Raw genomic sequence first — 26,645 nt, forward strand, 5'->3', positions numbered from 1 at the left:
TCTCGCGCGCTCCTTCCCGCGTCCCAGCCGGCGTCGCACCCGGGCCTCCCACCAGCCGGTCCAGCGGGCCTCGTGTCGCCTGGACCCCTGCCGTCCAGCCCTCGGCCGCCCGGGGCCCGCGGCGTCCACGCGCAGACAGGAGGCGGGCGTTCCAGGGGGTGCCCCGCCGTCCCCGCCCCTGCCCGGGCGCTCGCTCCCTCTGCTCCCAGCGCTGCCCCGAGCGGCCGGCGCCCGACTCCGGGACCAGCTCGCCGCTGCCCGAGGCGCTCCGACCGCGGCCGCCCTCGCCAGCCACCAAGAAGCCCAGCCACTCTGAGGCAACGAAATTTTCACTGGTTTTCCCCCTTCTTACACGAGAGGTTCATACTCACTTTAAACTTGGGGAGAGTTGAGATATTTTCAATATGTACTTTAGGAATGAGAGACTCCAGGAACCTTTACCCACCCCCAGTCCTGAGCGTGCGGATCAAACGCTGTGACTTGAGCCCGTGCGCCCCGCGGCTCTGGGCGCCGGGCTCCGGGCGGCCTCCCCGCCTTTCTGGGCCCGGAGTTTGGAGCCGAAGGTTTACTGTTAGGTCAACTGCACTGCCACGCTAAAACAGAGTTTTTGGGAAAATGAGTTGCAAACATGGCCTGAAATGGTAAATTCCAACATGAAAAGCAAACGTGATGGCTTTCTTACTGTAAACACTGTAATCAAAGTGTTAATTTTTCGTTATCAGAGGCAGAGCATTTTCGGGAATTCTGTCTTCATGAACCCGGAAGAAAAATGTTCACTGAAAAATCCTCTCTTCTTTGGTTATTTTGAAAAACTTAAGATACCAGACTTCCAAATGCACCCTAATCCTGATCTAACTGCTAAGATTTCCTGAAATAAGTAACGTGCAGAGCAAAGCAACACATAAAAATTAAACATTTCCTTTTCCCAGTCCATTTAAAGTTTCATTGAAAAAATACCAGGAAATCTTACTTTAGAGTAGCAGCAGGTGGATGGCGTCCTCCAGGTCACTGCGCGAGCGGCAAACGGAGACCGACCTTCGTGCAGACAAGTCAGGCGCTTAATGATGAATGCTGGGATGTGTAGTTCAGGTTTCTTCCGAGTTTGCTGGTTCTGTTTCCTTGAGTTTTTAAGGATTCGCACATTGGTATACTCAATGTGTGTACGTGCTCCCGTCTAGTGGAGCTCAGGTCGAACTGCTAACTCCGAGTAAACGGTGAAAAGCGGGAAAAGCCCCCGCAGCATGCTCAGGACTGGAAACCACTCCCTTGGCTTTGACCCCTCTCAGTCCCTGTCGTTTGTGTCTACTACGTGCCGTTCTGCGGTGTTCAAGATGGAATGAGGCAGAAGTCGCATGTGGAAGACGGCAGAGCCGCGAAACAGAAGGAGCCCAGGTCACTGAAGATACTAGAGCCTTCTCTCCTGGCCCTTGACATGATTGCTGAGAGGGCAGCACACGTTCTCTCGCGTTGAAGGTATGGTTGTGGTTCTCTTGTGACGCGCCGTCTCTTCTAACACTAATACACGCTTAGTGGCGGAATGCAGGCGTCCTGACTGCACTGGCGGTGGCGTCAGGGAGCAGGTTGAGCCTCAGTGGGAGTGTGGAGGCTTCAAGGAAAGAACATGCTGGGTAAGAGCAAAAAGCCAAGTCTGGCTGAAGAGAACAGAGACACAAGAAGGAAAAGAAAGGACTGGGTCACGTGAGCCCTCTACACTAGGCTTCGTAACTCCAACTTTCTCAGGCAGGTAACTGAGCAGAGTGAGTGTGTAGGTTGTGCACGTGCTGTTTAAGTGGGTTCACTCAGCACCCACCCAACTCACTTTCCCCTGCCTCCTACACTGTAAGGGTGATAAATAAATGACAAGCAGTAGGCTATATTGGAGGATATGAGGAAGCCATTTGGTTTGAAACTAATTTGACCTGACCTTGTTTTTCCAGAAAGGTCTGTTGAGCATGCATTGTACATCTGCTTTAAACGCTTACAATGTCCCAAAGACAAGAACAATGCCCTTAAAGATAAGGAGGTAGCTTCCCCCCACATCGGCATTTCCTTTAATATGCATCTCTCCCTAAACTAAGGATTAATTATGGACCTGCTGTGCTCACTGTGTGACCACCCACCTTGTGACCACTGACCTACTGACCTCTGACCTGCTGGGCCAGCAAAGCATCTCACGATAATTGTAAAAGGGATATTCCTGCCATATATGATGGATGCTCTTTGTTCCAAGACTGTGTATAACCACTCGGTACACCCCACTTCTTTGGTGCCCTTCCTTCCTTGGGGGAGGAAGGCCCCAGGCTAGTCCTCAGACCTGACTCATAATAAATTCACCCCAATTTTGATTTGTAGATTGATGTGGATTATTTGTGTCAAGGGGCTGAAAACAAAACTCTCAAATTGCCAGCTTCCTTTGCTGCTAGGGTTGGCCAATGAAATGTGGGCTGGAGTTTCTGAGGAGGCCTTTCTTCTTGGATAGAAAGGCCTTTGGCTTTTGCTCCTTCCTTTTTTGAGGGGGGGGGCGGTCCTGGAACGTGGATATGATGCCTTGGGACCTAGCAGCCATTTTGTGACTTGGTCTGAGGTCAGAGGCACACACTAAGGACAATAGGGAAGAAAAGGAACCTAGTTCCTTGAAGACAGGCTTAAGACAAAATCCCTAAAGTAACTCCTCTGGACTTCTTATGTGAGAAAAATAAACTTTAGTCACTTTTCAGGTTTTTTGTTCTTGGAGCTAAGTGTATCCGTAACAGTCACAGTGGTTAAGAACAGACTGTGGAGTCAGAAAGATGCAGGTAAGTCCCACATCTTTCCCTCACCAGCTAAGTGAGTAAGTTACCCAGCTGACCAAACCTGTTTCACATCTGTAAAATGAAGGTAGGCATAGCACCTACCTCAGGGATGTTGTGAGGAGGAAGGACTTGGCATGTACAATAGTTGTTACATTTGTACTTAAAAATGTGAATGATTATTAGAAATTCAATTATAATGGATGGTAAAAATTACCCTTAAAGATTTTTTAAAACCCTGCCCTAGTTTCTGCTTGTGTTCACATAAGGTCTTTGGTAAAACTGTCTCTCATTGCCCCACTGTAGCTTCTAACACTGGGTCTAATGACTGTAATCACACGCAGCTGTGCTCCTTGTGTTCCTAACAACATCTTTCCTTTCTTTTTTTTTTATGCTTTTTTTTTGGTGAGGAAGACTGGCCCTGAGTTAACATGTTACCAATCTTCCTTTTTTTTTTTTCCTCCCCAAAGCTCCAGTACATAGGTGTATATCCTAGTTGTAGGTCATTTTAGCTCTTCTATGTGAGACACTGCTACAGCATGGCTTGATGAGCGGTGGTAGGTCCACGCTCAGGATCTGAACCAGTGAGCCCCACGCCACCAAAGCAGAACATGCGAACTTAACCACTTGGCCATGGGGCCAGCGCCAATACCTTTCCTTTGACTTTTGAGGATTTTGGAATAGACTTTTTATGAATATGAGAGTTCCCTAATCAAGGCCAACTCAGGTACCTCTTTCTCGATGCAGCTGTCTTCAGCCTCCCTTTATTCACAGATCTTCAACAATTATGCTTACTCTACGACCGCCTAAGTCACATGGTATTGCAGATATTTGCTTACCCCCTGTATAGTCAGTGGACTAAATTTGTTTAAGGTTAGGGACCATATCTTTTTCACCCTTACATTGTGATCAGCTCATATTAAAAGTATGAGTTATTTGTTTTCCAGCTACAACATGAGTCCCACAAAGGCAGTGCCTTTCGGTGCCTAGACCAGTGATCAGCACACAGTAGAAGGTAGTTAAATATTTGAGTATGAATGGCAGGCTCTCAATAAGTTTCCTGAACATGATTCTGCTAGGCTCTCAAGAAAATGTTTCCTATGAACAATACTGTATTTTGTCTTCTCTGGTCCTGACTTGACTTTTCAGATTTTAGCGTCGTCTGACCATCTTACTGCTTTTTAACATTCTCGCAAGTTTCCATTGCTAACTTTCATCATTGTTCCTTCACAATCTTTCATCATGACACTGAAACTCAGGTCATAAGAGTTAAGCAACATTCTGAGGGAGACATCAGCAAGATGGAGGAATACAAAGTCCCAGCTCTTCTTCCCTGACAGAGACACTGTCTTAACAGCAATACATGGACCAAAGTATCTTTGTGAGAACTTCAGAAGCCAGGTAAGAAGTTGCAGTCCCCTGGGTAAGGGCAAAGCTAACAACTTCCACCCTGAAACTAGGCAGAAGAGCCCTTTCATTTTCCCTGCGACCACCTCTCCCCCAAGCCAGCACAGCTCACCCCTGCTTACAGCTCCTCCATCGTGAGGAGCAGGGGAAAGAAAAGAGAGGAAAATTCATTCACAGTTCCGTCTTTTTGGAGAGCTGCCTGAAGGACTGGTTTCTGTCTCACTTGACCCGAACTGCTGATGGAACTGGCATGGTCTGGCACCAGACAGAGCCTAGCGTGGCTCAGCACCATCAGGAGTAGGTGCCCAACTCGAAGCTTCATCCTCGGGAGGGAGGGAGGGAGGAGAGCAGAGCGTGTGCCTTATGTGCCAGCGTTTTGGAGGGCTGCCATTGGGACTGGTTTCTATCTCACCTGATTTGGGGTGCTGATGGGAGCTGACGTAATTTGGATGCCTGGGGGCCAATGAGAACAAAGGAGAGTGGGGTGGCTTCCTGATGCAGCACCAAAGAAGCTGCAGTACTACAGACAGATATTAGAGGGAGCAAGAGATTATGAGCTCCTGAAAAAGAAACTGGCAAACCTCTCTAATTGGCAAATCACACACACAAGCCTAGAGAGTCACATCTGCCCAAAAGCTTTCAGAGGGCCCACAATCTATAACTGGGCTGACTGATGAAGGTCTTCCCCTGTATGAAGCAGCCCATAAAGACTGGAAGAGGTGGCTATTTTTCAAATGCATAAAAGTCAGCAAAAAAATCAAAAGGCACACAAAGAAACAGAGAAACACGATGCAATCAAAGAAACAAACTAAATCTCCAGAAACCAACTCCAAAGAAATGGTGACCTATGAACAAATACCTGACAAACACTTGAAAATAATAGTTTTAAGGAAGCTCAATGATCTACAAGAGAACACCAATAGACAGCTAAATGAAATCAGGAAAATGATGCACAAACAAAATGAGAATATTAAAGAGATGGAAACTATAAAAAAGGACCAAACAGAAATTCTGGAGCTGAAGAATACAAATAACTAAAATGAAAAATTCACAGAGGGGTTCAATAGCAGACTTGATCAAGCAGAAGAATCAATAAGTTGAAACCAGGTCATATGAAATTACTCAGTTAGAGAAGAAAAAAGAAAAAAGAATAAAGAAAAGTGAAGAGAGCCTAAGGTACTTATGGGACATCAGCAAGTGGACCAATATATGCATCATGGAACTTCCAGAAGGAAAGAGAAAGGGACAAAAGATTTATTTGAGGAAATAATGGCCAAAAACTTCCCAAATCTGAGGAATGAAAGATATCCAAATTCAAGAGTTAAGCAACATTCTACTAGACTGGATATCTGAAGACTGATCTTATATATATATATAATTTCTATTGAGTTCATAAGAGTTGACATCATTGTGAAATTTCAGTTGTACATTGTTTCTTGTCTGTCACCACGTAAGTGTTCTCCTTCACCCCCTATGCCCACCCCTCACCCCCCTTCCCCTGGTAACCACTGAACTGTTTTCTTTGTCCATGTGTTTGTTTATATTCCACATGTGAGTGAAATCATCTGGTGTTTGTCTTTTTCAGTCTTACTTCCCTTAGCATAATTCCCTCCAGGTCCTTCCATGTTGTTGCAAATGGGATGGATCCGTCTTCTTTTAATGGCTGAGTAGTATTCCATTGTATATATACCACATCATCTTTATCCAATCATTGGTCAATGGGCACTTGGGTTGCTTCCAGGTCTTGGCTATTGTGGATAGTGCTGCTATCAACACAGGGGTGCATATGTTCTTTGGATTATTGATTGCAAGTTGTTTAGGTAGATACCCAGTAATGGAATAACTGGATATGGTATTTCTATTTTTAGTTTTCTGAGGAACCTCCATCTTGTTTTCCATAGTGGCTATACCAGTTTGCAGTCCCACCAGCAGTGTATGAGGGTTCCCTTTTCTCCACACCCTCTCCAACTTTTGTTATTTTTAGTCTTAGTGATTATAGCCATTTAAACAGGTGTAAGGTGGTATCTTAGTGTAGTTTTGATTTGCATTTCCCTGATGATTAGTGATGTTGAACATCTTTTCATGTGTTTCTTGGCCATCTGTATATCTTCTTTGGAAAAATGTTCTTATCCCCTGATCATTTTTTGATTGTGCTGTCTTTTTGTTGTTCAGTTGTGTGAATTCCTTATATATTATGGAGATTAACTCCTTGTCAGATATATGATTTGCAAATATTTTCTCCCACTTGGTGGGCTGTCTTTTTGTTTTGATCCTAGTTTCTTTTGCCTTGCAGAAGCTCTTTAGTCTGATGAAGTCCCACTTATTTTTTTCTTCTGTTTCCCTTGTCTGAGAAGACCTGGTATTCAAAAAGATCCTTTTAAGTTTGATGTCAGTGAGTCTACTACCTATATTTTCTTCTAGGAGTTTTATGGTTTCAGGACTTATCTTCAAGTCTTTGATCCATTTTATTTTTGTGTATGGCATGAGATAATGGTCTACTTTCATTCTTTTGCATGTGGCTGTCCAGTTTTCCCAACACCATTTGTTGAAAATACTTTCCTTTCTCCATTGTATGTTCCCAGCTCCTTTGTCAAAGATTAGCTGTCCATAGATGTGTGGTTTTCCTTCTGGGCTTTCAGTTCTGTTCCACTGATCTGTGTGTCTGTTTTTGTACCAGTACCATGTCATTTTGATCACTATGGCTTTGTAGTACACTTTGAAGTCAGGGATGGTGGTACCTCCAGCTTTGTTCTTTTTTCTCAGGATTGCTTTAGCAATTTGGGGTCTTTGGTTGCCCCATATGAATTTTAGGATTCTCTGTTCTGTTTCCATGAAGAATGTCATTGGGATTCTGATTGGGATTGCATTACATCTGTAGATTGCTTTGGGTAGTATGGACATTTTAACCGTGTTTATTCTTCCAATCCATGTGCGTGGAATCTCTTTCTATCTCTTTATGTCATCATCTATTTTTAAGACTGATTATATTTTTAATGGCCTTAAAGTCGTTTTATTACCCAGGTGAACATACCTACTACTTTGCATTACTCTTATTCAGTGGAGGAGTGAACATCGTAGAGAATCAACCTGCAGCTCTGTAATCATGTCTGGTTTGGGTGCAGAGGAGAAACCAAACTCCCAAGGGACAGGCCTGAGGGACAGCGTTATAGGAAGGCACAGTTTCACTTCACCCTAGTGAACCTGTGACAGTGTGTTAAGGTAAGGGAAATAACCAATTCATAGACTTTAACAGTGATGGCTATGATACAATTAATAATCTCTCCCTTTGAATAAGTCTTCTTACCAAAGAGCCAAGAATGCCTTGAAATCACTAACTCTGTTCTAAACCTTATGCAACTTGCTGTTTTATATGGTTTTTCAAAGTCATATGATATAAAAGTACTATCAGATACTCTCTAAAACCACAGTTCTTAACCTCTTATAGAGTAACAGACCTCTCAGAGAGTATGTTATAAGAAAGTAGGGACCCTAGTATCCTAGAAAACTGAATCCACACACAAAAGATAAAATTTCAGAGGTTTTACAGATTGTGTGAAGCCCATCCATAGATGCTTTATGTGTTGCGGGGAGCCCAGGTTTAGGAATTTTGTTAATTAAATGATGCTTTAATTTATGTATTATCTAAGTCACATGTGGATAACGAGATTAATGAAAATGTATACATTTTATGTATACACGGAAAGACTGGAAATTTCCTTCAATAACTTTATTCTTCACAAAATATATAAATAAATAAAACAATTCAACTTCTAAAGTATTACCACATTCAGGAAGAAGGCAGTCTATCACCATTCTAAATGACTGGAATGCCTCAATTTCTAATGGCAAAGTGCAAACTGAATTGAAATTAAGTTGGACTGTGACATCATTGCCAGGGATAGAAAAATAAAGTAACAAATACAGTCATTTCTAAATAAGGAACACTAGGCCCCTAGAAAAGTGACAGCAGAGTTTACTGAGTCTTGCACTCGGGCACAGCTTGTCCTGAGGAGGCGTGCCAAGGGCCTGGCTGAGGATCCACACTCTCTGCTCCAGCAGTTTGTTCTTCTGAGAAAAAAATAGAAAGCAAAAGTCATCTTATTAAAAAACACGTTTGGTTGCAACACAACATACAGCTTATATACAGTTTACCTTACAGCTGAGGTAATGTTTTCAAATTGATAACCCATTATGTTCTCCTGCTGTTCTTTAACATCTTTTAACAGCTTCCTCTAGCATGCTCCCAGGATGAAGTAAAAATTCCTCTCCACAACCCACAAAGTCCTGCGCATCTGGCTCTTCTCTCTCTGGCTTCACCGACTTCACCCAGAGGAACCTGTGTGCACTGCGCTCTGGCCACACGTGGTTTTCCAACCCTTCCCCTGGTTACGGTCTCTCCCAGCTGGGCCGACCCTGTTCCCTCTGCCTGAATCGCCTTCCCCTCCCCTCTTTGTTAAGCTAACTCACCTTAACCTGTTAGATCTCTGTCCCCTTCTTCAAGGAAGACTTCCTTATGTTCCTAAAACAACCTATTAAAAACTCATAGGCTTTTGAACTCTAGAACTGTACCTTTTTTGACTACTTGATCACCGTCTATACCCACTAGACTGTGAACTCCAGGAAGGCAGGGGCCATATCTGGTTTGGTTATCAATGTACCATCAGGGTGCAATATGTGACACATAGGTGGAGACCAAAAATTTCTGTTCATTGAATGAATATGTAAATGATATAAGTCTATGATCTGGCTTGTGTAAAATGAATATAATGCTACTGGAAATACTGGCCCATTGAATTGATAAGAAGGTCTTTTGCAGTAAAAGTAGTTATGTTTGTAGGATGGTGTCTCTCTGTGTCCTCGAGAGCTGCTTGTCTATCTGAGGGAAAAGTTGAAGGTTCAGGAGGCAGAATAAGACTTCCCTCGGGGTAAAAAGTGATTTCACTTCAGTGCTGTGCTTTGGAGAAACTTCTCACAGAGACAGCAAATGACATCTCTGCAGTGCAGCTTCTCCATGACATCTTCTCTTGTCTAAACTTGCCCTTTGGGGCCACAGGGGACAAATGAGTTCCAACCGTTATCCCCGATCCCCAAGTAACCAGTATATTTACCCACCTGGGCGGAGGCCTAGACTTGAGTTATCAAAATAGCGAACTGGGTGAGGTGCTGGGAAAGACTTTGATCGGCCATCAAAAAACCAAGATTTCGGTGAGTCCTTTGGCACAGGATCTTGTAAATTCTGTTCCTTGCATTGAGAAGGCGTATGCTGTCTCTCTTGAGAAGCTGGTCCGGTCGCTTTAGGAGACTTTGGAGAATTCTCACAAGTCACTTCTTTGTGAGCTTCTCTTTTAAGAGTTCTCTCCTTCCACATTTTGACCTCATTGGAAAGATGATGATTATTGCTTAAATGTGGGGAAAAATAAAAGAGACTGTAAGACTGCTCAATTCCAGAAATATATTCATATTTACATAAAATTTTTTTTCTTAATTGTGGTAAAATATATGTGACATATAATTTACCATTTTATCATATTTACATTTTAATTTCAAGCTAATGCTTCCTAAGTTTGGATTATTTCCACAGTTCAGAAAATGAAATGAGGTCAATATAAATTGAAAAATTGTACTAAATCTCCGTGATCACAGAATCTTGAAAAGTATGATATTAGGTTTCAAATGAATCATTGATGTCGTCCAGCATGGTTTATCTACTGATACTCTGTGGCAATAATTTGATAAGTTAGTCTTCTGGATGGATGAATCTTTAATGTACCTTTGTTATTTTAAAAGATATATTACACTGTGCTTTTCTGGATTACTTATAGTGTTGCTTCCCACAGGAAATGCTGCCTGCATTTATTCACTCCTTCAGAGAAGCCTGGGAAGAAATCCTAGGCCCTGCTCTCCTTTCTTTGATCAGTCAGCCAAGTGTGTTGATACAACCTCACACTTTTGGGTTCCCCCCCATTCTGCTCTAGCAGCTAGAGACGCCGTATGAGCTCATTAGGCCCCAGCTTAAAATCCTCCAGTGGTGGTAATCCTCCCGTTACATTTAGGAGACCACCCCAGCTGCCTCAGAATGACCTGCAATGTGTAATCTGGACCAGTGGCCTCTGGCATCGCATCTTGCACTTACTCTGCCTCATTCTGTATGCTCTGGCCACACTGCATGTCTTTCTGTTCCACTTTCCTCTTTGACTCAAAGCCTGTGCACATGCTGTTCCCTCAGCCTAGAAGGCTTAGCCATCTCTCCTGTCATCAAGCCTAACTGCTACTCATTTTCAGATCTACTCTTACATATTAGTTTCTTGATCACCGCCCCTCCCCACATCTAGATAAGGTCTGATCCCTCTGTTGGACCCTTTCATAATGTCCTGTTTGCTTTTTTGTTGTTTAATAGCCTCACACAGAACAGTAGCTATTTGCATATTTATTTAATGCCTATTTTTCTTCTATTGCATCATTAGTAAAGATTAGCACAAGATTCTAATCTTTGGTAGAAGCCAATTAATTAAATTTTTTACAACTGTTTATAAAGGTTAATGGGCTACAATAATGGACCTCAGGGATTCTCCTTTGAGTAAAGCCTCACTGACTTGGGCATATTTGTGGCATATTTAAGCTCCCCTCAAAGATCTTGGTTTACTTTTTGGTTCTTGGCTTAGTTAAAAACAGGCTTAGCTAAAATCAGTTGATGGGCCAGCCCTGTGGCCTAGTGGTTAAGTTCCGGGCACTCCACTTTGGCAGCCTGGGTTTGGTTCTCGAGTGTGAACCCACATCACTCTGTTAGTGGCCATGCTGTGCTGGCAGCCCACATACTAAAAATAGAGGAAGATTGGCATGTTAGCTCAGGGCGAATCTTCCTCAGGAAAAAAAAAAGGTCAGTTGATGGATAGCAAACCTCTGGAATGGTGCTACCATATTCTCATTCCTTTTAAAAAAGACACATTACATGAGCTCTAAAAATTACTTCCCCTATATGTGTGAGGGGTTGCCCACTGCAAAAAATATATATGCATGTGTAGGCATCATCCTCTCCCACACGTACCACCATAAGCATAATTCCTGTATCAGGTAAGCAGATCTTACCTTAACAGTTCATTCCTTTGCTTTGTTAACTGTTCATTTTGCTGCTTTAACTTAGAAATTTCCTTTTCTAGCCATATATATTCACTTTTCAAAATAAAAGCTTTTGTGAGTTGTACAATGCCGCTGCCACCCCCACAGGTTAAGGGTTTCCTTGAAGGCTGAGAATCAGTATGTTCTGATATCACTGTGGGAGGCAAACACACAGACAGGTGATAATTTTAATTATCTCCAAAGTTCACAATAAAGCAAACATTAGTAAGTTCAATAAATCACTATAAAAAACAAAACATCTCAGCACCATCTCCCTGAACGTCATCCTTGACTTCCTCCTCTTCCCTCACCTCCTATGCCAATTCCATCATGGATTCTAAGTATCTGCGGAACCCCTGCTTCTCTCCACCCACTACCTCCACCACCACCACCTGCTAGGATCACTCACGGTGACGGCAGCAGTCGGAGCTGCCCTTCACTGTCTACTCTCGACGCCAGTGGGGTCCCCTGGAGGGCTGCTTCCACCACACAGCGTGTGTGGGGTCCACCCCAAGGCAGTCAATGTGCTCCCAATACTCAACACGTATTTGTTAACTAAATAAACCTTAGACTGCTATTAAAGAATATACTATTCAGTATTTTACACCATATGTGTACAAGTAATGTAAAGAACTGTTTTGTAAATTTTAGGTAAAATTGCATAAAAGTGTGAGGTGCTTAGAAAGTGGAATGATCCACTGGGTCACTGACTGTTTACAAGGGAGGGGCAAGATGAGTGTGGGGAAGACACTCAATGTCCATTTCCTTTTGAATTATTCTGAATTCAGGTACAACACGTACCTGAAAGTCACAAATTAGAAGGAATCATCCTGACCCTTCTCTAACAACAAAAGTTCTATTTTTACCCCTTGAAGTTTTCCAGGTAGGAGCTGCAATTATCCTGCAATGGACACTAGGGCAGTTCAAACTAAACAAGCACCAGACAATGCGTGGACAATAATACACACAAACATCATCTTGCATTTGCCTGACATTTAGAATTTTCAGTGTGCTTTCACACACAACTTTTAGCCTGATCCTTACAAGTCTATATCCAATCTAGAAGGTCAGGCGTTCTCCTCATGATTTCACAGGCTGTTAAGTGAGGGCAGTCAGCTTAGAGAACTGTTCGTGACGTTATTTCGATGCTGGACCCACTACACAAAGCTGCCCCAAGTACTGTTCAGCATTCTCTCTTTTCAAATGAAACATAAGAGACAGAAATATGGGAAAAGATACAGTTTGAGGAATGTATATGCAGAAATTTGATGATTAGATTTGAAAACTGTATCTAAGATAAGTTTCAAAGAGTTTGCCAGTAAGCATCAAGTCTGTATTTTCAGTACCAACAACAAGTAGGATAATATTTACTGTATACTGACTATGTTTTTACAGTGCACATGGTTAAAATCTATTAAGATATGCTTGTGTTTTATTGGGAAGGGTACGTCTACCTTGACAGGTAAGTCATTCTTGTATACTACTGAAGGTATCTTCACTAATATGTAAAGATCTGATAGCGCACAGGTTACATTCATAGTTTTTAAGAATCTATAATGGATAAATAGTTGAGATTACAGGAAACTTAAGGAGGTATCACAGGATAAATATGATCTCAATGAATTCATTTTAAAAATAGTTCTTTATAAATTAGTGATTAACAGGTTTATTCTTGACTGTCATATATATAATAGCAGTCTTCAAAATGTGTAAGTATACTGAGAAGTAAGATGGAAAAAGATCTGGAAATATCAGCATTTTCTACTTACTTGAAGTATCTTGGGCCTGCTGATTTCGTCTAAGGTTTTCTCTCAATAGCCTTATAACTTCTTTTTGATGTTCTACAGTGGCTTTTGTACAAGTAATTCTATTAAGAATAACAACAGAAATATGTAAAAGGCCAGCAACTAATTTTTAATGGAAGAATAAACAGAACTGCTGTCAAGAATTTTCTGATAAGATACATCACATTGATATGATATGCATAAGCAGCAGTAGGTAAGCCCTCACGATACCCCCTGGTATCATGCACTTTATAGCCATAAATAACACCATCAAATTGGAAGTGTTCTGTTTGGCTGCAGGGGCAATTTTTTTTTAACATTGAGAAACCAATTCTTTTAAAATTTCTGAAAGCCCAATAGGTATTATTAACTGGATATTGAGCAAAATTACATTCAGGGGCACCATAAAACAAATAATTGGGTTGTTATCATGAGGTCCTAGAAACCTCTTGAAGGTACAACAATTACCAAAGCGTAAAACCAAAAGCACCTTCTGTATACACTGTAAGGAAAGCACACTCGACTGCAGCTCTGATCTGAGGTGACACAGTCAGAGGTCACAGTCTGCTCATTGCACCCAGGAGAAAAAGACATTCTGTTAATTATTTGCTTGAGTGTTAATTGGCAATGCTAAATTATGAGACTTTCTGCCTTTCTTAGAGACTGAAAGTATCTGCTGATTCTATTCTATATAAAATTGCTTTGCATTTATTTAAAAAAATTTTTTCTTTTGAGGAAGATTAGCCCTGAGCTAACATCTGCCACCAATCCTCTTTTTGCTGAGGAGGACTGGCCCTGAGCTAACATCGGTGCCCATCTTCCTCTACTTTATATGTGGGATGCCTACCACAGCATGGCTTGACAGGTGATGTGTAGGTCCACACCTAGGATGGTGAACCCTGGGCCACCGAAGCGGAATGTGCAAACTTAACCACCGTGCCGCTGGGCTGGCCACTAAAATTGCCTTTTTAATGATGCTCCACTAAAACCAACAGTCCTATCAATAGAAGGCTGGTTAGAATGCATGAAGATTCAGAGTGCGACTTTTTGGGCAAAATTAGATATCATCATTAAACATTTATTAAACATTTACAGGAAGAATAAAAAGTGTGAGGAGTCAGAGGTGACATATTAATAAGTGGCAACATTATATTTCTAATTCAGTTTCCTTGACTCTCTGTTTAATGTTCTTTTCATTATGCTATACCACAAAGAACTTTAGGCATGCTATTGTATATGGTACTATACATAAATAAATCAATAAAAAGGGAATATGCTCTTGGGCACTAAGTACTACAATTTAAAAGGAAATAAAACCTTACACAAAAATACAATAGGAAGAACAAATGAAATTAAGAGAACCAACAGAAACCTTAGACAAACTGCTAAAAACACACACACGTTCTTAATATTCACTTTCAAACAAAAAAGGCCATTTTTAAGCTGTTCCTATATGATTGAACAAGAAGTATCCAAAGACATAGTATGTCAGTAATTGATCAGAATTGTGCTTGTTTTCAAAACCTTTGCATACATAATGAGAATTTAATAACTTTAAAATCTGTAGATGTTTGTATTTATTTTATAAAAAGCAATAACAATATCTTAATATATTTTAAATTTATACAGTTTAGAAAGGAAATTTAAGCTACTAAAGTCATATTCAATTAAGACAAAGACATACTCCTTTTCAAACTCCTTGGCATTTCTCATCTTCTCTAGGTCTATTTTCACCAGCTTTGTTTTGAGCTCTTCAATTTCTTCTTTATAGGGCTTAGCTCCTAAAGCAACTTTGTCCTAAAGGTTTTAGAGAAAAGAGAAATAAAGTAATTTTAGAGCAGTTTCAAAGACTTGTTAACTACCTAATATAGTAGGAACATTTTAAAACAGCAAACTCCAAACATATGAAAAGGAGGAAAGGCACAAATTTTAACCCTAAAATGAGTAACAAATAGATATTTGATGTGAAGTACATGTGAAGCTATTGGAAGCTAATGTGTAATTAGAAAACCTATGACTTCTATTTCTTAAAACAAATATTTTTCCCAATTAAAAAACAATATACTTAAACAAAATGAAACAGAAAGGTTGAAACGAATGAAATGGGTAGATAAAGGTAAATCAGGAAAATAAGACAAGAGATGAACAGTAATATAAATATCAAAGTAGAACTGAATTCAAGGCACAAAATATTATATAACATTATTGGGGATATTCTGTACTCAAGGTTGGTTCAATCTAGCCATACATCTACTTCGACTCAGAAAAAAAATCAGTCATATATACATACAAACATATACAAAAATCTTTTTTAATAAATAGGTTTAACTTTTTAGAGCAATTTTAGGTTTATAGACAAATTGAGCAGAGTACATAGAGTCCCGGTAATACCCGTGTCCTCCCCTAGTTTCTCCTATTATTAACATCTTAGTGTGGTATGATTGTTACAAATGATGAGCCAATATCGATACATTATTAACTGACGTTCACAGTTTACATTAGAGTCTATTGTTTGCATTGTATAGTCCATGGGTTTTGACAAATGTATGACACGTGTTCATCATCACTGTATCATGCAGAATAGTTTCACTGCCCTAAAAATCTCCTGTGCTCCACTTATCCATCCCTCCACCCTCCCCCAGAACCCTTAGTAATCATTGATCTTTTCCTGTTCGCCTAGTTTTGCCTCTTCCAGAATGTCATACAGTATGCAGTGTTTTTAGATGGGCTTTTTAAAATTAGCAATGTGCATTTAAGGTTCCTCCATGTCTTTTGTGGCTTGATGGCTCATTTCTTATTATTGCTGAATAAATCATTCATTTCTTTTATTGCTGTTACCACAGCCATACTATGGATTACTATTATATATTGAATACAAAAATAAACCCATCTAAATAGGGACCCAGAGAGCTCTTCATTCCTCTAGGCGTTACCCCCAGTGCCTATAAAAACATTTGCACACACACGTAGTTAGCAAAGACTAAAAAGATGCAAGCTTCCAAAGCTGAGATGCTCAGCTTAAGAGGGTTGCTGACTAGGTCAGATAAGCCCATTCTGGGAGGAGCCCAGTATTTGCTCAGTCATGGCACCAGTAAAATACCCTGGCTTTCTGGACCAGATGCTGATATCAGGGACTCCTTGAGCATATGACTGGCTGGAGTGGTGTCAGTTTTGTAAGAAACTGCCAAACTCTCTTCTAAAGTGGCTACTGTACCACTTGCATTCCCACCAGCAGTGAGCAAGAGCTCCTGGCCCCACTCCTTGCCAGCATTTAGTGTAGTCAGTGTTCCGGATTTTGGCCATTATATTTTGAGATACAGTGGATGTACAGTGGTATCTCATTGTTTTTTAATTTGCAATTTTCTAATGACATATGATGTGGAGCATCTTTTCATATGCTTATTTGCCATGTGTGTATCTTCTCTGGTGAAGTGTCTGTTCAGATCCATTGCCTATTTTTAAATCAGGCTGTTTGCTTTCTAATTATTGAGTTTTAAGAGTTCTTTGTATATTTTGGATAACAGTTCTTGATAGATATGTGTTTTGCAAAGATTTTCTTCCAGTCTGTGGCTTGTCTTTCATAGGGCAAACATTTTTAATTTAAATGAAGTCCAGTTTATCAATTTTTTTCCTTCATAGATTATGCTTTTGGTGTTGTATGTAAAAAAAGTCAATGCCAAACCCAAGGTCACCTCGATTTTCTCCTACGTTATCTTCTAGGCATTTTCTAGTTTTGTGTTTTAGATTTAGGTTACAATCAATTGAGTTAATTTTTGTGAAAGGTGTCCAGTTGTTCAGCACCGCTAGTTGATAAGACTATCCTTTTCCATTGAATTGCCTTTGCTCTTTTGTCAAAGATGAACTGACTATATTTGTGTGTATATATTTCTGGGCTCTCTATTTTGTTCCATTGATATACTTGTATACATTTTGATTTAAAAGTTCAAAGAACTCTAAAAATATTTATTCATTTATGACACCTAAAAGAAAATTTCAATATATTCTAAAAATGGAGAAATTGCAGTAATTTTTTTGCCACAATATAATGAAATAAATTAGTCATATATAACAGTTTTAAAACAATTCTTGAGTAAAAGAAATTGAAATTGGAAATACTCTCTTAGAAATGAAAGACAGTGAGAATTCCTTATTTCAAACACACGACGTGTGCCCAAGCTGCACTCAGAAGCGCTGACAGCCTTAAACATCCTCTAGCCGCCTGAGGAGTCTGAGCGCCTGTGTTCTCAGTGAACAGCACCTGCTCATCCTATTTTAGATGGAGTCTGCTGAGAAACTTTCTTTGCTCTACCAGAAAAAGAATTCCTTTGAGATTCTGATTTGAATTACATTAACTTTAGAAATTAATTTGGGAAAAACTGATGGTTGTACAGTATTTAGGTTACAACCTAGGAAATGGCATATTTCTTATTTTAAACCACATGCTCTCCTATATTTCCTTTTAGAGTTTTGTTGTTCTTTTCATATATGTTGTCTCATTTTTTGTTAAGGTTAGTCACTTGAGCATTTTATATTTTGTGCCAGTTATAAATAAGATCTTTTTTTCCCACTGTGCAGGATGTCCCTAAAGTACTAGCACAGTTTGAATTTTTAACAAATTTACTGCTACTTGATATAAATAATTTGTAAAGATACAACAGAGGAAATGTATCAAGATTTAAACAAAACTGTTAATGAGTCATTTGTTCAAATTACTTTCTTCTATATTCACTTAATAAACCCTACATTATATTGGACAGCTATATCCAGGTGAATTAAAATAGTGGTGAATAGGTTAAAAGTTAATATCTTTGCATTTTACTATGCCAAATCTCGAGTTAAATATACTGTTGCATTTTATAGAATATTTATATAAAATACAGAAACAGATTCTTAAAAATTCAAACTGTATAAAGATTTTATGGATACCCTATACTTTGCTTTCTTTCCTCATGGATGCTGTACAATGGCATACTCTATTATATTATCTAAATGGTTACTTTTAGTATGCAGGAAAGATATTCCTCTCTCCATAGACACCTGTACCAATCTATACTGAGTGTGGAGAAATTTGTCGCTTACTCCCTCTTTCTTGAAACACTAGCTTCACTTATATGAAGAAACTGGAACCACTCTGTTGCCCAGACCCCCTTTTCTTTTTCACTCACTGGCTGCTCCATCTCAGTATCATTTGGTTACTCCACATCTCCTCTCCATTATGCTTATGCCCTCGTCCAGTCTCATGATTTTTATATGCTGATGATTCCCCAAACTTAAACCTCTCGCCTATATCTTGCTCAGACTCAGATATTCAATTGCCTAAGTCATATCTCAACTTGGGTGTCCCCAGTGGGCATTTCCAATTCAGCATGTCCAAAACTGAACTTTCCTGGTTTCAAACTTCCTCTTCTGGCAGTCTTTCCCATTTCCGTATGTAGCAACTCTATCTTCTTGGCTGCTCAGGCCAAAAACTTTGGAATCATCTCTGACTCCAAGAAATACGAGAGGTACGTGTTTGGCTTTCTCTTTGATAAATTGAATCTAAATATTTTGCAAAAAAAAAGAAATATGAGAGGAAGAGACATGTGCCACTTCTGGGCCAGAGCCTTTATGAGTACAGATTTTAAGACAATTTTTAGCTTCTCCATCTTGTCCCTTTTCTGTGAGCCTGAGCACGGACAGCTTACAACTGGGCTTTAACCATGCAGATGAAAACAGCACCAAGGAAGTGCTGGAGAAACAAGATGGGAGAAACGGGGGCCTCTGAATGACCATGTGGAAAGGAGCCACTTGCCAAGCTGGAACCCACACTTTTACGTGTGAAATAAGCTTCTGTTTTGTTTGAGCCATTGCATTTTGTGGTTCCCTTTGTTGTAGGAGCTGGCACGTCACTAACAAACACGCCTTCCTGGATTCTATTTTCAAAGGGCAGCCTTTAAACATTTAAGTCAGACTATATCATTTTGCCAAAATCCTCTGATGACTTCCCATCTCATCCAGAATAAAACCCAAAGTGCTTACAAATAGCTTTCAAGATGCTTTATGATTTGGCTCTCTGCTACTTCTCACCTATTTCCCCTTCTATCCTTGCCCACGCTGCTCAGGAGACGCTGGCTTTCTTGCTGTTTCCTTGAATACATCTCAACTACTTCTGTGTTGCGGCCTTCGCATTTGCTACTTCTTTTGCCTAGAAGGCCCTTCCCTACCAGACAGCTCACACCATCACTTCGTCATCTTAATTGTGCGGCTCTCCTCAACTCCCCTTACAAAATCACACTCCTACTCACACCCACTCTCACCCTGCACCTATATACCTCTGTCTGGCTTAATATTTTTCCATTGCACTTCTCACCGTTTAACAAACATATATACTTGTTTATTTTCTGACTTCATGAAGCAGAATGTAAGCCTCTTCAAGGAGGCTTTATTTTTTTTCCATTGCAGTACACATGGCATCTAGAACAATGACCAACACATAGTAGGTATTCAACAAATACTTGTTGAATGAATAAAAATGTGATCATTTAGTTATTTGAAGTATTAAAAAATTACTCTCAAAGATTTTAAAGCTTTACAGTTGATTTTCTTGGTTTTTAGCTATACTAACAATTTCTAAAAACAAAAATTAAGATTATTTTCTCTTGCCTCTCTGTTTCATGTCTCATTGAAAGAACCAGAATTTTTAGAACAATGTTAAATAATGAAAAGAGTAGGCATTCTTGGCTTGTTTCTAATTTTGGAATGAAGAGAAGAGATACTGGAGCAGGAACAGTGAACAAAATGCCTATTAGGATCCGACCCAAGTAGCAGAAGAGTGAGAAGTAGCTGTGGCTCAGACGAGGAAGGAAGGCTGTGATGAAGGAGGGTGCGACTTGTGTAACAGCATTCAAGCTCAAAAACATTTCAACTCTGCTCTTTCTAGAGAAAACAGGTTAGATTAAGCCCATAGGCTACCAGGTGGGACTCAATAACAGGGGATTAAGTAGAAAAAAATATAATTTTAAAATGTACTTATCTAACAGAGTATTAAATATTTAGATAAGAAGCATATTTTTTTGAAAAATAAAAAGAAAGTCTCAACAAGAAAAAAACCAACAACTCAATTAAAAAGTGGGCAAAAGATCTGAACAGAGATTTCTGCAAAGAAGATATATGGATGGCCAATAGGCTCATGAAAAGATGTTCAACATCATTAGCTATCAGGGAAATGCAAATCAAAACTACAATGAGATATCACCTCCCTCTGGTCAGAATGGCTATAATTAACAAGACAGGAAACAACAAGTGTTGGAGAGGATGTGGAGAGAAAGGAACCCTCAAACATTGCTGGTGGGAGTGCAAAGTGGTGAAGCCACTATGGAAAACAGTATGGAGACGCCTCAGAAAATTAAGAATAGATCTACCATATGATCCAGCTATCCCACTGCTGGGTATTTATCCAAAGAACTTGAAAACACAAAGGCATAAAAGATATATGCACCCCTATGTTCATCACATCATTATTCACAATAGCCAAGGCTTGTAAACAACCTAGGTGCCCATCAAGGGACGAATGGAAGATGTGGTATATATACACAATGGAATACTACTCAGCCATAAGAAATGATGAAATCTGGCCATTTGTGACAACATAGATGGACCTTGAGGGTATTATGCTAAGTGAAATAAGTCAGAGGGAGAAAGTCAAATACCATATGATCTCACTCATAAGTAGAAGATAAAAATGACAAACAAACACAGAGCAAGAGAGACTGGATTGGTGGTTACCAGAAGGGAAGGGAGGAGGGGGAAGGGCAAAAGGGGTGATTAGACACACATGTGGTGATGGATAATTGGTCTTTGTGGGGTGAACATGATGTAATCTACACAGAATTCGAAATATATTATGATGTACACCTGAAAGTTATATAATGTTATAATCCAATGTTACTGCAATAATAAAAAATTTAAAAAAAAACATATTTATGAAAAAATGTTGCAATATACTACTAGAGATATACAAACATACATCCTCTACATTTTTGGCATTCAGAAATTAAAGTGAAAATAAAAAATTTCCTTACTTTGAAAAGTAAAAAAATTAAAAAAATTAAAAAAATAAGATATATTTTAAACTGTCAAGAATATTTATGTTTTTTAAAAATAATTTTTACAGGAAGATGAAAACAATCATTATTTGGCATGAAAATAAACGTATGCATTTATTTATATTTATTATGCATAATTTATAAAATTATGCCTTTATTTATAAAATGAGTTTTAAGTTACCTGAAGTACTTGGATCATTTCTTTTGTTTTTTCAAGGCATTTATTTGATTCATTAACTTGTGATTGAAGTTTTGCTATTATATCATTAGTCATCTCAAGCTCTTTCTGCATCTTTATAATCTTGTCTTCCTTTTGCATGGCAGTTTCTTTAGCTTCACGTAGTGAAGTTTCCAGCTCTTGAATCTTCTATTAAAAAAAACACACATATATAAGGTGTGCCTTGAAGACAGAATCACAGTTTATATGAAACAAAGATCATATATAGGTATTAATCTTTCAGATTGCATCAACATAGGATAGATGGAGACTCCAAATGTCACTCAATTTATACATGTATTATTTTTTTCATTTAGAAGCTGATCATTTAGGACTAAAAGAGGCCCAGATTTTATATAAGGTTAGTACTTATTTTATTTACTAGTTAGCATGGTGCTAAGCATATTAAATAGGCACTTACATTTTAAATTAACACTACTTACAGAAAGTATATTTGTTAATTGACACTTTAGAGGAATACATGTAACATATCTTTCCCTTTATTTTTATTACCTAGTTTTTATGCTGAAAAATACAAGTATGTGGAAAAATCCAAAGGCATATAATTAAGATTAAGTTCCCCCATCTCAGAACCCCCACTGACTCTAAAGCGATGACTACTAAACTCTTTCAAGTGTATCCTTCTAGAAATTTTCTATATGTATCTACGCATGTGAATATACAGTTTACAAAAACAGTAAGTCACACACACAATAGTGTGTAAGAAGAAAGTTCACACAGAATAGCGTGAAAGAAGAAAGAGCCAAAGCAGGACTGCATTCGAACATGAAGAAGACAGATATGACTACAGAAGAACTATACAACTTTAATGTAGACCATGAAGACACTGAAATTGTTAAAGGTTTTGTTTCCCTTGGTTCAGTCATCAGTTTAAATGGAGACCGCAGCCAAGAAATCAAGAGAAGACTGTGACTCAGAAGGGCAGCGATGGAAGAATCAGGAAAGATCATCAACAGTAAGGGAGTATCATTAGAGACCAAGGCCAAGATTATCGACACCCTCGCATTCCCAATTACTATGTGTGGGTGCGAAAGCTGGACAGTGAAGAAGGCTGACAGGAAAAAATGGACTCATTTGAGATATGGTGTTGGAGGAGAGCTCTACAGATACCCTGGACTGCCAGAAAAATGAACAAGTGGGTCCAAGAGCAAATTAAGCCTGACCTATCTCTGGAGGCAAAAATTGTAAAACTGAGACTATCCTACCTTGGGGACATGATGAAAAGTAAAAGGCAGCAGGAAAAGAGGAAGACGAAATACGAGATGGCGTAATTCCAGAAAGGAAGCCATAGGCGTGAGTCTACAGGAGCTGAGTAGGGCTCTTGAGGACAGGATATTGGACATCACTCATTCATAGAGTTGCCAGGAATCAGAGCTGACTCTACAGCACATAACAACAATAAATATATACTTCTGGTTTTTTGTGGGTTTTTATTGCTGAGGAAGATGAGCCCTGAGCTAACTTCCTCTTTTTTTGCTTGAGGAAGATTAGCCCTGAGCTAATATCTATGTCAATCTTCCTCCATTTTATATGTGGATTGCTGCCACATCATGGCTGCCAATGAGTGGTGTAGGTCCGTGCCTGGGATCTGAACCATGAACTGGGCCGCCGAAGTAGAGCATGCAAACTTAACCACTATGCCATGGGGCTGGCCTCCTGCTTTTTAAAAAATTAAAAATTTTATTTTCACTTGATAATATATTTTCCAGATCTTTTCATTATCAACACATAGATCTCTCACATTTTTGTTTTCATGGGTAAATATATCCTATTTCATGGAGGTACTATAAACTAGTTAACCTGTCACCTACTAATGAACATTTAGGTTATTTCCAGTTTTTTATAAGTACAAAAATATCTTAATTTGTTCATAATATAAGACTGTTCACATATACACACATGCAGGTTTTCCTGGAAAACGTTTCTTTTTGGTCCACCTGGAATTTACTTTTGTTTAATGAATGAGGTAGGAGTCCAGACTTATTCTTCTAAGATGGCTAGTTGGTTGTTCTGATTCAAACATTAAGCAGACTATCTTTCCCCCCTGAGTTGACTGCTCCTACTGTCATGCACTGAATTCTCCTACTTGTTTGGGTGGACTGCCCAACTCTCTGCCTGCCCCACTGCTCTACCTCCACATCACTGACCTGCTCTGTGCTACTCTGATTTGGCCTAATTATCAAACTAATAACATACGATTTATTATCTGATGGGGTATTTCCTGGGGTCATTGAAAATGGGATTTCCTTGTGCTTGTTTATCTTATTGCTTTGGAAGATGGGTTTCATATTTCCACTATTTTTACCTCTACAGCTGACTGAGGTCTGTAGTGATCAGCAAATCAATAAACTCTATATTAGTGATCTTCTAGTTTCCACTAGTAATAATTATTAAACTGGCAGTTGATGTTTTATTATAAATATTTATTTTGGTAAAAATGCTAAGTTGTAATTCACTCGGGTTCCCCACTAAGACGTGTGTGCTAACAAAATAAAACAGCGTGTTTGCTGTACAGATTCCCAAGTAAGGGCAGTTAATACAGTTATTGGATTATTCAAATAATGTACTGATTCTTGGGCACAGGTTAATCTGTATAAGAAATTTATTATACTTTTAGCCTCTTCCATTTTTGTTTTGATCACATTAACCAATATTAAAGACACTGATGATAATTAGAGAAAAGCTAAATTGCTCTTTCTCTCTAAACTAGTTTGGTACTATAGACATAGATTATAATTTAATAGAAAGTCACATGATTTAGAAAACTTATAATGTATGGTAATAACACCTTAAGTGGTATACATACCTATTAATCAAATTAAGGCATGAGTTACTTCTATTTTATAATTCAAAGGTAAGATCTTATGTAACATGTAGCTTTATAATTAGTTGAGTGAGCGCCCCAATAGAACTATATTTAAAAAACAAGTCCATCATGCATGTTCCCTAATACCTTCAATACTGTGATTTTGCTCTGAAATGTTACATATGATACATCTTTAACTCTACAATGAAGCTGCAAATTGAAAAACATCTTATAAGAAATCTCATACCTCTGTGGTTAGTTGTGTAGCTCTTGATGTGACATGAAGATTCTTATCGCCTTGTGTAGTAGGATTAACAAGGGCACCAGATGTTTGAGAGATCTTCAAAGTTTGATAGTTTTTCAACAGTTTTTCATTTTTCTCTTTCACTGATTTCAGGTCATGTTCCCATTCTTTGGTGATGGTCACATTTCTTTCCTCAAACTCTGTTGATTCATTCATTATAGCCTATTGAGTAGTAAAGACAACACTATAGCTTCTAAAATGAATTACGTATTAAAAAAACCACTATGGAAAATACTAGAGTTCTAGGACAAGGCATATGTTGAAATTCATTATTCAGAACATTCTAGAATAGTACTTTAAAAGAATGTGAACATTCTTTGTGGCTTGCACCAGTTCCTGACATTTCAGAAGACGCTGGATATTGATTATGAGAATAAAAGAAGAATAAGGACTAGAGAGGATTCATATTGATTTGCAAGATGATAATCTCATTCTATTAGATCAGCACTGACATATGAAGAGGAATCTGAAGAACTGGTCAGGTTAAAATCATTATGTATGTTATGACATATATAATGTCATATATAAACATTAACTGACATCTAATAGCAGAGCATACCCAGTAAACTTAATAACAATCTATTTTCCTCTTTCATTTCAAACCTCAGTGTTTATAAGGAAAAAAATTTACTGACTTTTCGTAATCTGAAAATCTTCTATTTCCGTGCAGGGAGTAACAGCCAATCCATACCCTCGTTACATCAAAGGCTGACTCACTCTGAAATTGCTTCTATCATCTTTTTACTTCCTATTCTTATGGGATGTACTTTTTGCTCTCATCATGAATGCCTTCTTGGCCTTACCTGTATCTTTCTTTGTGGCTTTATGGTAGTTCTGTGAGATGCGGATCCTAAATTAGTTGTGTTCTTGCTGGCACCCTGGACTCTCCTTGGTTCTGGACTACTGACCCCACACCACACCAAGTTATCAATTGCTATGCTCAGATGGTGGAAGAAGCCACATATCCATGCTGATCCACAGAGCAGAAATCTCTACTTTCTAACCACAAGTGAGCCCTCAATATTATGAGAAAAACACTGAATTATATGGAAATTATCTTATCCCAAACACTGGTTTTATGCTTTTCTTCATTGATTGTGGACCATTTTTTTTTATTTTAAAAGCTCATTTACTGTTTTGCTAGCTTGGGGTATTCGACAAATGGGATTCACTATCCACAGGAAAACCTTTTTTAAAAATGTTATCTACATTTCAATGTGATTTAAGTATAGTTTCCAGATGAAATTAAAGTGTCAGGAAAGAACTACCCAAACAAATGAAATATAAACCAATCTTAGGAGCTATAATATTAATCTAGCTCCCTTTGCTCCAACTGCCTATATAACAAGCAACTTTCTGATTAATGACAATTTTACCAGGTGTATGAGGTAGAGATTACTTCAGAAAGCCGAATGAATTTTCTCATCAGTGGAAAGTAAAACAAATTAATAAAACTGATCTCAAGCAATCTTGGTTCATATGAATCTGTCCACAAGGGCTGGTCACCTTGGGAACAATGATACAAACCACATGTTTGAACCTCACAGTTGAAGGATCAGCACGTATGATAGCAACAGCACCGAGGTGAGAAGCACAAGGCCTCACTAATTAGTGGACTAGAGCTGTCTTTGGCTTGACCACAGGTGCTGCCCACAGCCCTGAAACAGGCTAGCATCTCACCTTGTTTGAGGATACTTGGGGGAAAAAGCTCAGGTCCTACGGAAGCGAGAAAGGACAGAGGAAAATGGCAAGATTTGAGGTTTCACCAGTGGAAATGGATTGTTATACTGCAACATTTTATTATCTTCTTTACAAGTTGATATATTTAATTACCTTAAGGAAGCAAAATGTGTTAGAGGAAGAACACATTTACAGTCACTCTTTTTCAAATAAAAAAATAAAGAAGCATATACAAATAAATGAAAGAAAATATACTTAAAATTAAGTTGCTCTAAGTCTTTTTAAGAATGAGGCAGAAAAATTAAAGCAAACAAAAAAAAAGAATGAGCACAAAAAAAGTACTACTTACAATTATCTTTTTATTATAAAAGATATTCACTTCACAAATCCTATCATTTTCTTTCTGGATGCCATTTTTAAGCTTTTCTATATCAAAA

At 38.8% G+C, this 26,645-nt stretch overlaps 1 protein-coding gene and 1 long non-coding RNA gene across 3 annotated transcripts; one reads left to right on the plus strand and one right to left on the minus strand.

Moving 5' to 3' along the window:
- The first annotated feature begins 70 nt into the window (after positions 1–70).
- Positions 71–9,316, plus strand: LOC139044922 (uncharacterized). The gene is made up of 3 exons (XR_011502415.1): positions 71–1,473; positions 7,255–7,415; positions 8,423–9,316. It is a non-coding gene; the product is annotated as an uncharacterized lncRNA (long non-coding RNA).
- On the minus strand, positions 7,909–25,810 carry LOC139044916 (centromere-associated protein E-like). Of its 2 annotated transcripts, none has more exons than XM_070506465.1 (7): positions 24,472–25,810; positions 21,362–21,544; positions 14,781–14,893; positions 13,082–13,179; positions 11,283–11,466; positions 9,309–9,595; positions 7,909–8,264 (listed from the first exon to the last, which is right to left on the minus strand). In XM_070506465.1, exons 1-7 carry the CDS (start codon positions 24,682–24,684, stop codon positions 8,170–8,172), a joined length of 1,173 nt encoding a protein of 390 aa, XP_070362566.1. In that variant the 5' UTR covers positions 24,685–25,810; the 3' UTR covers positions 7,909–8,169. The 2 variants fall into 2 exon arrangements, with proteins under 2 accessions (XP_070362566.1, XP_070362565.1); XM_070506464.1 differs by having other exon boundaries at positions 21,362–21,547.
- Positions 25,811–26,645: the final 835 nt, after the last annotated feature.

Source organism: Equus asinus, chromosome 3 (assembly GCF_041296235.1).
Source record: "Equus asinus isolate D_3611 breed Donkey chromosome 3, EquAss-T2T_v2, whole genome shotgun sequence".
In the NCBI taxonomy this organism is placed as follows: domain Eukaryota; kingdom Metazoa; phylum Chordata; class Mammalia; order Perissodactyla; family Equidae; genus Equus; species Equus asinus.

What these genes read in the sequence shown, in the direction of transcription:
- LOC139044916 (XM_070506464.1), bottom strand. Translation starts at nt 24,684, where the DNA reads ATGAATGAATCAACAGAGTTTGAGGAAAGAAATGTGACCATCACCAAA. An exon ending in CTACACAACTAACCACAGAG is followed by an intron (nt 21,548 to 24,471) that starts GTATGAGATTTC and finishes TTTTTTTAATAG; the next exon opens with AAGATTCAAGAGCTGGAAAC. An exon ending in GCAGGCCCAAGATACTTCAA is followed by an intron (nt 11,467 to 13,081) that starts GTAAGTAGAAAA and finishes TGCCTCCCACAG; the next exon opens with TGATATCAGAACATACTGAT.